The 14,721-nt window shown below is 36.9% G+C and overlaps 1 protein-coding gene across 1 annotated transcript; it reads right to left on the bottom strand.

The window, feature by feature from the left end:
- Positions 1-13,209: 13,209 nt before the first annotated feature.
- Positions 13,210-14,396, bottom strand: LOC127101909 (uncharacterized). The gene is made up of 4 exons (XM_051039336.1): positions 14,317-14,396; positions 14,052-14,199; positions 13,716-13,988; positions 13,210-13,629 (listed from the first exon to the last, which is right to left on the bottom strand). Exons 1-4 carry the CDS (start codon positions 14,394-14,396, stop codon positions 13,210-13,212), a joined length of 921 nt encoding a protein of 306 aa, XP_050895293.1.
- Positions 14,397-14,721: the final 325 nt, after the last annotated feature.

The raw sequence follows: 14,721 nt of genomic DNA, 5'->3' as shown, positions 1-14,721 counted from the left end.
TCCGCTTCCATAATTTTGTCTTAACACTTTGCTTAATTTTCGCATTTGAACTTGAAAATCCATGTTTACTATTTTCTACACATTGCATAACTTTGTCTTGTTAAATAACAGTCTCTGTGGATTCGATCTTTTGATTAGTACGGTATTATCGGTACAGTTGCCGAGAAGTCATCAAGTTTTTGACGCCGTTGCCGGGAATTGTTGATATTTCAACAAGGCAACACTTGTGCAATATATATATATATATATATATATATATATATATATATATATATATATATATATATATATATATATATATATATTTTTGTTAATCATAGTGCTAATGGGGTATTTCATGTTTGCGTATACGCATCACAGAATCGACGTTGACACCATTTGATCCAGAAATCGAAAGAATCACACGTGCTATCAGGAGAGCAATTTGAGAGGTAACTCTAGCTCAAAGGATCTTGTCGTACCCCAAAATTTGTCCTCCCCTTTTCATATTAACACATCCTCACAAACATCATAGATTCAAAGCTTGTGAATAACAATTGGATTTATTTGACCTTGTGGGATTGCATCTTGATCTTTCATTCATGCCTAAACCCTAATGTGCTTGACTCTTGCCCTAAATGAATCTTTTGATCCATAAAACCCTAATTATGGGTGTTCCTCGTGGGTGATTCATTGGTTGACTTTGCTTTGGGCTCAAAACCCTAGTGCTAGGGGGGCATGTGATGTGCGTTTGCTTCTTGAGCCTTGGCCCTTGTTCACTTCGCCTTTCACTTTGATCATGGAAACCCTAATTTGCTAAGGCCTATTGTTTAAGGCTTTATGGACCATCTGATAATCTTTTGACCACGTGGATTGCAAAACCCTAGGCCCTTGATCCCTTGTTTCTTGTCTAATTAGATTAACCTTGTAACTTGATCCCAAACCCTAATCCGAGAGGTGCACCATGCCCTAGCACTTGTTGATCTTACTTAACCATCCAATTACCTATGGATTGCATCAGGCCCTAATTCTTGCTTCAAGGCCTTAATCTATTCATTGTATTGGTTGTGCTTGACTAAGCTTTGGTTAGCTATTGTTTTGCTTGCTTGTATCCTTGTTCATGCATTCATGGCCATGTCATCATGTTTCCTCACACACAAGCTTATCAATATGGAAGTAAATGTGAAGACAAGCTTATCAAAGTGTTTTGATGAAGACATGCTCTACAAGCAAATGTGCATCGCAAAAAGAATGGTTCAAGACTCAAGCTCAAGCACAAGCTTCACTTATAAAAGAATTTCAAGTCTTGAAGATTTCTATTGATTTGATTAAATTATTAAGGTATTAAGTTCTCAATCTCTCTATGTTCATTCAAGTGCTCAAGGTTTTCATACATACATATCATGTTTCATTTAGGCCTCTTAAATTTTTTTCATTTGGCCTTACATTCCATTTTTACTGCACCCTGTCCTGTCTTGGTGGTAATCGGTTACCAGGTTTGAGGTGATCGATTACCAGCTATGTGTGCTGCCTCTTGTAACCAGATTTACAGCAGGTAATCAGTTACCATGATATGGGTAATCGATTACACAATTAAAATTTTCAAACTTTTTAACGTTGTCTCAGGTGTAACCGATTACACCATATTAGGTAATTGATTACCACTGAACCAGTGGCAGAAAGAAATGCATTCTTTCATGAAAACCTTTTCTGAAATGTGTTCTTGAAACATGACATCCATTCATGTATTATGACATTTTAGAAAGGTGTCTAAGGGTTATATATAACACATTTCTGTAGAATTTGAATACACCTCCTTTACAAAAACATTTCAAACAATATTTCTCTTCATCTTTTCAAATTCTCTCAAGTGTTCTTGATTAAATTTTTTGGTGAAACTTTCTACACAAAATTTTCATATACATTCAAATAGTTTCACCCATATCATCCTTAGAGCACTTGTATGTCATAAAGAAAATTGATTACTTAAAAGGAGAAATCAATCAATAGATTCATATATTATTCCATCTGTCAAAAACTTGTAAAAATTCACATTGTCCTTATTATCCTTGTTGTCCAGGACTGTCGGAAACAACAGAGTTATTAAGAGAGGATTGTTCTCTTAGTGGACTTAGTGAAAAATCCAAGAGGATAGTTCTTGGTATTCTTGTTAGAGTTTGTATAGAAAGACTAGGTTGTCTTGTCTATAAGATCTAACTATAATAAAATCTCTTACATGTGGTAAGGAGACTGGAGTACTCTCGGATTGTGAGGGGAACCATTATACATCTTGGTGTTCTTTACTTTCAGCACTTTATCGTTTCATTGCATAACCAAACCAGAAAAGAAAGAACAAGTTTTCATAAAATCGGAAAAAGTTTTCAAAGAACCTTATTCACCCCCCTCTTAGGCGCATACTCAACTTACATTTGGTATTAGAGCAGGTTATTGGTAACTTGCTCCTCAGATCCATAAGATGGCTCCCGCAAGCGCAAACCCGGTTTTCAAAGATGGTTGTAGTAGCAACAAACCCCCTATATTCTCTGAAGAATATTTTGACTTTTGGAAAATACGCATGAAAGCACATTTAGAAGCAGAAGGAGATGGTATATGGGAAACGTTAAAAATGGTTTGCATAATCCTACTTGTGTGGTCAATGGTGTAGGCACTCATAAGGTTAAAAGCTCTTATGATGAAGACGAAAAGAAAAGAATACTTAATGAAAAGAAGGCTATCAATATTCTTCAAAATGCATTAAGTATGGATGAGTTCTTCCGCATATTTCACCGTCAATCAGTTAAAGAAATATGGTACACTTTGGTTGAGACTCATGAAGGAACTGCTAAAGTTAAAATATCCAAATTAAACACATTGAGTCAAGAATATGAAATATTCGGAATGATGCCCGGAGAATCCATTGTTGCATTGCAAAAGAGATTTGTCCATTTAACGAATCATTTGATAGCACTCGGAAAGACCTTTACAAATGATGATCTCAACCTTAAAGTGCTTAGATCATTAACAAGAGAATGACAACTGAAAGTAATGGCCATATCTGAGAAGAAGAGTCTCTCGACCATGACATCCGCATCATTGTTCGGAAAACTTCAAGAACACGAATTGGAACTTGGAAGACTTGAACAACATGAAAATCAAGAGAAAAATTCCAAAGGTATCACTCTAAAAGTCGAGTCAAAAGAAGAACGAACAAATGATGATCCTGAAGAAGATGAGAATTTTATGCTTCTTGTAAGTTCTTTGGTAAAAATGATAAATCATTTAAATATGCAAATAGAAAGAAATCTTTCATGAAAAGGGAGGCTTCCACATCTACACAAGATGTCACATGCTATGAATGTGGAAAGCAAGGTCATATAAAGCCGGATTGTCTGAAACTATCAAAGAAAGGTGGCTTTAAAGGCAAGAAAGAATTCAAGAATAAAAAAGCGTATGTTGCATGGGAAGATAATGAGATAAGTTCTTCATCCGAATTGGAAAGCGACGAATGTGGAAATCTAGCATTAATGGCTTCACACCACTCCGATGATAAAGAAGATGAAGTTAGTAACACTTTTTCTCTTTATGATAGTGACGCACAAGGTGCTATAAATGAACTTCTTAAAGAATGCAAAATTTTGTATAAAACAGTATCATCTCAAAATAAACAAATTTCATCTCTAGAAAAAAAGTCGTGACAATGGAAAAAGATGTCAATGATGAAAAACAAAAGATGATTAGTGAAAAACATAATGTATGTAAAACCTATGAGTCACTTTCATTTCAAATTGTCCAACTAAAAAGAGTTTTAGAAAGATATAAGAAAGGAAAAGTTGGATCAAAAGATGTTCTTAGCCATCAAAGATATTCAAATGACAAAAGTGGTCTTGGTTACTCAAAATTTTCTAAACCAAGTTCTAACCAAACCATTTTTGTTAAGGCTAGTGATCAATCTACCAAAGAGAAAGTGACCAAAGTAAAATTTGTTCATCACTATCCTAAAAGGAAAAAAATTGCTAAAAAGAAATCTTATGTTCCTAGATATAGAAGCAATTTTGAACCTACTTGTTTTTATTGTGGAATAGTTGGCCATATACCTAATGCATGCTAAGTTAGAAACTTTAGCATAACAAGTGGACATTACGTGTGGGCAAAGAAAGACACTAATTAGAAAGGACCCAAAGAAATTTGGGTACCTAACAAAACTTTATTTGTTTTGTAGGTATGCTTGAAAACCACATCAAATCTTTGGTATCTCGATAGTGGTTGTTCCAAGCATATGACAGGAGACATTAACAAATTTTCAAATCTAGCATTAAAGGCCAAGGGTTATGTCACTTATGGTGATAACAAGAAATGAAGAATTCTTGGTATAGGCAAAGTTGGAGCACCACCTTTCACATCCATTGAAGATGTCCTCTATGTCGAAGTACTAAAGCACAATCTTGTAAGTATTAGCTAACTTTGTGACAAAGGCTTCAAAATTAAGTTCACCAAGGATGAGTGCTTGATTGAAGATGAAGTCACACATGAGGTAAAACTCAAAGGTACGAAATTTAATAATTTATTTATGATTTCCCTTGATGATTTGTCTTTGAAGGTAAAATGTCTTATGATGAACAACAATGACGCATGTCTATGGCATAAGAGAATTGCTCACATTCATATGGAACACTTGAATAAACTAGTCAAGCATGATCTTGTCATTGGATTGCCTAAGATGAAGTTTGTCAAAGATAGATTATGTGATGCATGTTAAAAGGGAAAGCAAACTAAATCGACTTTCAAACCTAAGAATGTGGTGTCCACTCAAGGCCACTACAATTGTTGCATATGGACTTATTTGGTCTATCAAGAACAAGAAGCTTCAGAGATAATGTATACACTTTAGTTATTGTTGATGATTTCTCTAGATATACTTGGACATTTTTTTAGTGCAGAAAAGTGATGCATTCAAGGCGTTCAAAAAGTATGCAAGGCAAATCCAAAATGAGAAATCACTAAATATTTCCTCCATAAGAAGCGACCATGGCGGAGAATTCCAAAACGTCTCTTTTGAAGAATTTTGCAAAGAAAATGGAATCTTTCACAATTTCTCGGCACCAAGGAATCCTCAACAAAATGGATTGGTGGAAAGAAATAATAGGTCACTCGTGGAACTTGCAAGAACAATGCTTAGCGACTCGAATCTTCCAAAATATTTTTGGGCGGATGTGGTAAGCATGGCATGCTATGTAAGTAATAGAGTTATTATAAGACCTATTTTGAAAAAGACTCCTTATGAACTTTTCAAAGAAAGGAAACCAAACATTTCTCATTTTCACATCTTTGGATGAAAATGCTTTGTCTTAAATAATGACAAAGACAACCTTGGTAAGTTTGATGAAAAGTCTGATGAAGGTATTTTTCTTGGCTATTCTCTCTTTAGTAAAGCATATAGAATTTATAATAAACGAACTTTAACTATTGAAGAATCTATGCATGTTTCTTTTGATGAAACTAACCCTCCCAAGGAGGATGTTGTTTTGTGTGATGATGATGATATTGTAGATGTTCCTCAAGAAGACACTTTCAAAGGCATCAACGATAATCAAACGGAACATCATGAAGAACAAATTCAATAAGAGTCAAATGATAATGATCTACCTAAAGAATGGAGAACTCATAGAGATCATCCAATTGATAAAGTCATCGGTGACATTAGTCAAGGCGTTGCAACAAGATTAAATCTCAAAGATGCATGCTTAAACATGGCGTTTGTTTCACAAATTGAATCTTCCAAAGTTGATGAAGACTTAGGAGACGACCAATGAATAATTGCTATGCAAGAAGAGTTAAACTAATTCGAAAGGAATCAAGTTTGGGAACTTGTCCCTATGCCAAGTGGTAAACACATCATAGGTACCAGATGGGTGTTTAAGAACAAGCTTGACGAGATGGTATAATTGTTCGAAGAAAAGCAAGGTTGGTGGCCCAAGGATACAATTAAGGGGAAGACATTGATCTTGAAGAAACGTTCGCTTCGGTTGCAAGGTTAGAAGCTATTAGTTTATTACTTACTTATGCTTGTTCAATAAATTTTCAGTTATCACAAATGGATGTCAAGAGAGCTTTATTGAATGGCTACATCAATGAAGAAGTCTATGTCAAATAACCCCCGGGCTTTGAAGACTTCAAGAATCCTTCACATGTATTCAAGTTGAGGAAAACACTTTATGGCCTAAAGCAAGCACCAAGAGCATGGTATGATCGTCTTAGAAACTTTCTTTGTGAAAAGGGATTTGAAAAAGGTAAAGTTGACAAGAACTTGTTTATTAAGAAAATTAAAGGTAACACTTTGTTGGTTCAAGTCTATGTTGACGACATCATATTCGGCTCAACAAACAAAGAAATGTGTGAAGAATTTTCATTAATGATGCAAGGAGAATTCGAGATGTCCATGATGGGTAAGATTAACTATTTTCTTGGACTCCAAATTAAGCAACTAAAGGATGGCATCTTCATTAACCAATCAAAGTACTGCAAAGAGTTGTTGAAAATATTCGACATGGATAGTTGCAAGGCAATGTCTACTCCAATGGGATCCAAAACTTATGTTGATCAAGATGAATCAGGTGTTTCGATTGATATCACAAAGTATTGAGGTATGATTGGTTCCTTACTATATTTGATGGCAAGTCGTCCTGATATAATGTTTAGTGTGTGTCTTTGTGCACGGTTTCAAGCCAATCCAAAGGAATCACATCTCGCCGCTGTTAAAAGGATCATGAAGTATCTCAAAGGAACAACGAATGTAGGCCTATGGTATCCAGAAGGTAGTATATGTGATTTAGTTGGATATTCTGACTCGGATTATGCAGGTTGCAAAACTGATAGAAAAAGTACAAGTGGAACATCTCACATCCTAGGAAATGCATTAGTTTCTTGGGCATGTAAGAAACAATCATGTGTTGCTCTTAGCACCGGAGAAGCATAATACATAGCAACAGGAAGTTGTTGTGCTCAGATTCTATGGCTAAAGCAACAACTGAGTGATTTCGGACTAAATCTCGGATGTATACCAGTTTGATGCGACAACACAAGTGCAATTAATATAACAAAGAATCCAGTCATGCACTCTCTTACTAAACACATAGACATTCGACATCACTTTTTGCATGATCATGTGTTTAAAGGTGATGTTGAAGTCTCGTTCGTGGATATGCATAATCAGCTTGCCGACATATTCACAAAACCTCTCCCGAAGGAATCATTTTACAAAATTCGAAGGGAACTTGGTATTTTAGATGATTGTGACATTTGATTCTTCAAAAGTAATCAGTACAAATACAAAGGTACACTCTCTCATTACCTCAAACTTTTATTTTAAAATTCTTATGTATGTGTTTTCTTGCATGAGTTTTGAGAAAATTAATTTTTTATGCCTTTATAATATTTGTATGACTTATTTGCTTCACATAAAGTTGCCTAAAGATATGTAATAACATGTGTAAGTTTTGGTATTTTAAAATTCACTACATGCTGATCCTGGTGAACTCACTATTTTTCTCTTTAAGGTAATCGATTAGCCCTTAGCCTGTAATCGATTACATACCTGCTTGCATGATTCACTGTTGTTTTTATGCATAGTGTAACCGATTACACCTCTCAGAGTAATCGATTACACCTGATCGTTTTCAATTTTTTTTGCCTTTTATTAAATATGTGTTATTTGTATAAGTGCTTATTCACTCATATACCACTTTCCAATATTCTTGTTCTGAACTCCTTCACTCACTCATCTACCCTAAACCTTCAAACTTCTCCTCTCTCACTTATTTCCATCACCTAAAATTAAAACTCCATTAAAACCCCACTCATAAATCTCTCTATATTTTCAATCTCTCTTGCCCAAACCCCTTCCAAACTCATTCCAAACTCCAAATTCATTTTTTTTTCAAAAACCCTAACTCTTCAAGCTACATGACTCCTTCAAGGAAAGATAAGGGAAAATTCAAAATTGATGAAGCTAGCTCAGAACCTAAAGAAGCTGCACAACATGAACCATCTCTCAAAACTAGAAGACTTACTTTTGATTTCAGGATTCGGTCTCTTATGTCGGTGAAATATGGTAATCTCTCCTTGTAACACTCATATATAATATATGTCTAGAATACATATTATGCATAGTGTAAAACTGGTACTGAAATACATAAGCGCCTAGCAGCACAGTGTACATATACATACATGTCCAAAAGAAACATAACATGGCACAAAGTGTACACAAAAGTGCCCAAAATAAAACAACTAGATCTAGATCACCAAACAATGATCCCAAAATATATGCACAACGGAGTAACCATTAGCCATCAGGTAGGCAAGACATCACTCTATCTTGCCCTTACCCTTCTCCTACTCAGAACCACCTTAAAAATAATCAACAACATGGGGTGAGATAATAATCTCAGTTGGTTCCCTATCTTATGGGTCCACTCGGCTCTACAGGGGTTTCTAATCGATATTCCGTTTTCTATCAATATACAACTCAAGTCAACAAGGGAACGAAGACTTGAGCAATGGGGAAACTAACTCGCAATGTATGGAAACATGCATTTGAGTTCTCACAACTCAACCACGATCATTATTCAGATCACAACGCATCAACTCCCGAACAGACTTACGTCTAAGCCAGAACCGGTTCATGCATGCTCATATGATTTGACTTTCACGGTGGATATTGGGTTCTCCTATGGGACTCGAACCCACTTTTAAGAACCGTCACTCATATGGGACTCGAACCCACTTTGAGTCTCTTTCACCGTATGGGGCTCTAACCCACTTAGGTGTCCACCTTTCTCCCATGTCCACCGTGGTTGGGACTCAAACCCAATTGAGGCTCGAATCGTCGGTCCAATATCCCAATGCTTACTCATCTAAGCATACCAAATAGAGATGTGTACCATCACAGAAAACACACATTCTGAATACATGATCGGTTCCACAAATCATCGGTTCCACGAACCATAACAAGATCTATCAATCACAAGTGACTTCATTCACCATAATACACAAACAATAACATGGCATGTTCCATACAATGCGTCTCATTCTCAAACACAACAACCATTCGCCCACGACCTGCACATAAGCGTCGTATGAATGAATACCGTTTCATCATATTATCTAGGTTACAAACCTAACTCATGACCTAATTTCAATCCTAGGTTAACTCAGTGGATTCATCTTGCGATTTTCACCATTAGCATGTATTCAACATAAGCATAGCATCATAACTGATTAATGGTTGGAAGAATGCATTTAGAAACACTTAAGAAATTGAGTTTGAAGTTTTTAACATAAGACAATCAATTGGTTGGGGAAGCCCAATATATTGGTTCCTCTCACATTTCTGTTTTTCAAAATTTGCTGAGGATCAATCGATTGATCCTGAGTGCCAATCGATTGGCTCACTAAAAAATTTCCACTGTTTATATACAGAAAGTTTGTGCAATCGATTGTAATTCACTGTCAACCGATTGGTCCTGTAAAAATCACATTTTTTTGCAAAACAAAAGGTTGTGCAATCGATTGATGACAGGGACCAATCTATTGGTCCACTCAGATTTTCACATTTCCAATTCACATACACCATTTTTCCTCTGTTATTCCATTTCTAACAAAACACCACTTCTTCTTCCAACAAAACCCATCATACTACATGTTCTTATACACATATAAATCAAGGATTCGAAGCTCACAATCACAAGTATTTCAAGGTCATAATCACAACCAATCATTTTACCTCAACCATAATAAATCATTTTATCACAACAATCATAAAGAACATATCAAGCACATGTTCATAAAAACAACAACATCAACAAAAATATTCATCACATAGCATGGATTGTTCATGATTTATTTATGATTCTATAACCCTAATCTTCTATAAACCTAGGGTTTCTTACTAGAACCCACCTCAAGAAATAGAAGAGGAGAAGTTGTTGAAGATGAGATGAGGATGATGGTGTTGGTTCTAAGCTTTCTTCTTCGTCTTCTTCTTCTTATTCTTCTTATTCTTCTTCTTCTTCTTCTTCTTCTTCTTCTTCTTCACTAGCCTTGCTTTCCCCTCTTCTCTTGAGCTTTTCCTCTTTCTCTCTATTCTTTCTGATACATAGAGAAAATGAAATGGTACATGTGGGTAGTTGGTAGGAGATAAAAATATGTGGTGGTGAGTGAGTCAAGTTTACTAGCAAGTCCCCATGAACATTTGTGTGGTTAATAAGTGGTAGAAACAAATATCTCAAGTGGTACTAACAATAATATTTGTTCTACCGGAGCTATTGACCCATTATTAGTGTTACCAAAATGTCCCAATCAATAAAAGGTCAGTCTCAATTAATATTAATTAAGTCAACCTGAATTCACTATTTACTCTATTTATCCCAATTGGCAACTTTTAGAGCACATAGGAACTCAATTGATCTCAATTAATAGGAATTTAGGCATTTAAGGAAATACGGGGTATTATATCCTTCCCCCCTTAAATAAAAATTCGTCCTCGAATTTAAAAATTACCTGGAAGAGATGAGGGTAAGCTTCTCACATTTCAGACTCCAGTTCCCAGGTAGCATCGCTCGGATGTGATTCATCCCACTGAACCTTAACAAGAGGAATCTCCTTATTCCTTAATACCTTAACTTCTCGTCCTACAATGCGACTTGGTAGAGGTACAAAAGTCAGATCTACTTCTACTTCTATTGAATCTGGAAGAATAGGCTGAAGAGAATCTGGAATGAACTTCCGGAAATGAGATACGTGAAAAACATCATGCATTTCTGATAGAGAAGGTGGTAAAGCTAATCTGTAGGATACTTCTCCAATTCTCTCTATAATCTGGTATGACCCTATGTATCTCGGACTTAGCTTCCCTGACTTAAACGGTCCTTTCAGTCTCAACCTCAGAGTCACCTTAAAAAATACATGATCACCTTCATCAAATTCTAATGGTCTTCTCCTATGATTCGCATAGCTCTTTTGGCGATCTTGTGCTTTCTTCATCTTATCACAGACCATCCTTATCTTTTCGGTAGTCTCTTGAATAATCTCCGGTCCTAAGATCCTTTCTTCATCAACTTTTGTCCAACATAGAGGTGTTCTACATTTCCGTCTATACAAGGCTTCATAAGGAGCCATCCCAATACTTGCATGATAACTATTGTTATATGAGAATTCAATCAATGGTAAAAGCTCCTTCCAATTCCCTCCACTCTCAAGTACACAAGCTCTTAACATATCTTCCAGTGTCTATATCGTCCGTTCAGTCTGACCATCCGTTTGAGGATGATTAGAAGTACTTAAACATAATCTCGATCCCATAGCTTGTTGGAATGCTTTCCAAAATCTTAAAGTAAACTTTGGGTCTCTATAGGACACAATGCTAGTTGGAACACCGTGCAGTCTAACAATTTCTAAAATGAACAACCGTGTAAGATGACTTGCCTTGTAAGTAGTCTTCACGGCCAAGAAGTGCGCGGACTTAGTTAACCGATCCACAATCACCCAAATTGAATCATAACCACGTTGGGTCCGAGGTAACCCCACTGCAAAATCCATTAAAATACTATCCTATTTCCAAACTGGAATCTCTAAAGGTCGCAATAAACCACCTGGGTTATGATGTTCGATCTTTACCTGCTGGCATACAATGCATTCAGACACATACTCTGCAATATCCCTCTTTATTCCAGGCCATCAATAGTCCTTCTTCAAGTCCTGATACATCTTCGATGAACCTGGATGTATAGTAAACGCCCCTTTGTGTGCTTCCTCCAAAACTTTTCTTTTCAGCTCGGCGTCGTTCAGAACACAAATCATTTGATTAAACAGAATAACCCCATCCGATGACTGAGCGAAACCTGGTTGAGTCGACATCTCTTGCAACTTCTCATCTATCATTTGTCCTTGTCGAATCTCTTCCCTTAGGTTAGAAATAACATTCAAATTCCCCATTATCACACCATCCTGCGTCCAACTAAACTGAAGATTAAGATCTCAGAACTTTTCCAACAATGCGTATTCTAACATCATAAACTCAGGTTTATGTATCTCTTTCTGAATTAAGGCATCCGCAACCTTATTCTCCCTCCCCGGGTGATACTTAAGCTCAAAATCAAAGTCCTTCAAATATTCCATCCATCTCCTTTGTCTCATGTTTAACTCTTTCTGGTCGAATAAGTATTTCAAACTCTTGTGATCACTAAACATCTCAAAACGCACCTCATACAAGTAATTTCGCCACGCCTTCAATGCAAAAACAACAACAGCTAGTTCAAGATCTTGAGTCGGATAGTTCTCTTCGTGAGGCTTCAATTGACGAGAGGCATATGCTAAAACCTGACCATTCTGCATTAACACCCATCCTAATCCTCTCTTAGAGGAATCACAAAATACTTCATAAGGATTACTGGGATCAGGAATGACTAAAACAAGAGTAGTCGTTAGCTTCCCCTTCAAACTCATAAAACTCTTCTCACACTTCGAATCCCATTTGAAAGAAATTTCTTTTCGGGTAAGTCTAGTCATTGCTAATGCTATCTGCGAAAACCCCTTTATAAACCTTCGATAGTAACCTGCCAAACCTAAGAAACTCCTGACTTTGGAAGCATTCTTCAGTCTTTCCCAATTAATAACTGCTTCAACTTTAGATGGATCCACTGATACTCCTCCTTGCGATATTACATGACCAAGAAACCTCACTTCGTTCATCCAAAATTCACACTTACTCAACTTGGCAAAAAGTTTCTTCTCTTGCAGTACTGATAGAACAATCCTTAGGTGTTCTCCGTGCTCTTGGGGAGTACAAGCATAAATAAGAATGTCGTCAATAAAGATCACCATGAACTGGTCCAAGTAAGGTTGAAATATCTGATTCATATAGTCCATGAAAACAGCAGGGGCATTCGTCACACCAAACGGCATTACAAGGAACTCATAATGGCCATATCGGGTTCTAAATGCGGTCTTTGGCACATCCGAACTCTTAACTCTTATTTGATGATAGCCCGATCGTAGATCAATCTTCGAGAACACACAGGCTCCTTTCAACTGATCTAACAAATCATCTATCCTTGGTAGAGGATACTTGTTCTTAATGGTAACTTTATTCAACTGGCAATAATCAATACACAACCGCATACTACCGTCCTTCTTCTTTACTAATAACACTGGAGCTCCCCATGGTGAGACACTAGGTCAGATGAAATGCTTGGTTAACAACCCTTCCAATTGATTCTTCAACTCTCTCAACTCGAGGGGCGCCATGCGATACGGAGAAACGAAGATTGGATCCGTCCCAGGTATAAGATCAATAGAGAATTCCACTTCCCTTTCAGGAGGAAGAGAGGCGACATCCTCAGGGAAAACTTCCGGAAATTCACAAACAACAGGAATTTGTGTAACACTCAGGTTATCGCTAGATTCCTTGGTAAGAACCAAGAGAGTTGACTTTTCATTCTCAAATAAGAAATTAACCATGCCAATCGTCCCTTCAAAGATAGTAGTTAATACATCCTTTGGAGTAGCTTCACTAGATGGAATGATAAACAACTTCTCTTCACATCCAGTAAACACCGAATTGGCGGAAAGCCAATCCATCCCTAAAACTACATCAACCTTCTTAAGTGGTAAACAAGTAAGATCAATATGGAAAATTCTACCATTCACCGCGAACAATTTTCACAAATGAACAGTGTCTCAACCACATCATCCATGGCGGTAGTAACCACCGTAGGAGGAGACAAGGGAATTGCTTGCAAGCTAAGACGCTTCATGCACCGAATTGATATAAAAGAGTGTGTCGCCCCACAATCAAACAATATAAAACAAGGATGATTATTGATGAGACACGTACCCGCAATTAAGGCATTGTTGCTTTTAGCCTTCCTTGCATCCAAAGTATAAACTCGACCAGTGCCCCTCCCCTGCATCTGATTCTTATTCTGAGGACATTCCCTAGACATGCGTCCCTCCCTCTGACAAGTAAAACACCTAATTCCACTTACAACACATCTTCCAAAATGAAACTTCTTACATACTTGACATTGAGGAGGTTGGTTAGATCTTGCATGTTGCACCTGTTTTCCCTTGAAAGCTTGAGATCTAGGCCTAAACTGGCTACCTGGCCTCCCTTGGTCTCTCTGTCCACTCCTATACTGATCCCTTTCTTCTTGAACTTTCTTCAAACTGTTCTCAGCCACATAACATTGTCTTAACAATTAAGCATAAGAAGTGAATTTCCTTTGAGAAACACTATGGGAAATTTCACCCCATAGACCAAAAAGAAACTGATCAATCTTCCACCTCTCATAAGGTGCGTACGCGGCCTGCCTAGAATAAGCAGCCATATCTTCGAACTTCTCAGCATACGCAGTTACTAACATAGTACCCTATCTAAGCTGCTAAAACTCAAACTCTTTCTGAGTCCTCAAATAACTAGGAAAATACTTATCCAGGAAAATAGTCTTAAAATGCTCCCAATCCCTAGGTACTCCTTGATTGGTCATAAGAGTCGAAGCACTCTCCCACCATCTCACAGCTAGACCGTTCATCACGTGAGAAGAAAACACACCTTATTTTCTTCACTACAATGCACTATCTGAAAAAATCCTTTCCATGCTAGTTATCCACTCCTAAGCCTTCACAGGATTCAACCCACCATGGAATTCAGAAGGATTCATGCGGAAGAAATCTCGAAAACTACCACCC

The sequence above is a fragment of the Lathyrus oleraceus genome, chromosome 7 (genome assembly GCF_024323335.1).
Source record: "Lathyrus oleraceus cultivar Zhongwan6 chromosome 7, CAAS_Psat_ZW6_1.0, whole genome shotgun sequence".
In the NCBI taxonomy this organism is placed as follows: Eukaryota; Viridiplantae; Streptophyta; class Magnoliopsida; order Fabales; family Fabaceae; genus Lathyrus; species Lathyrus oleraceus.
Note: the sequence above shows the minus strand (reverse complement) of the source record. Positions and strands in the feature narration are given on the sequence as shown.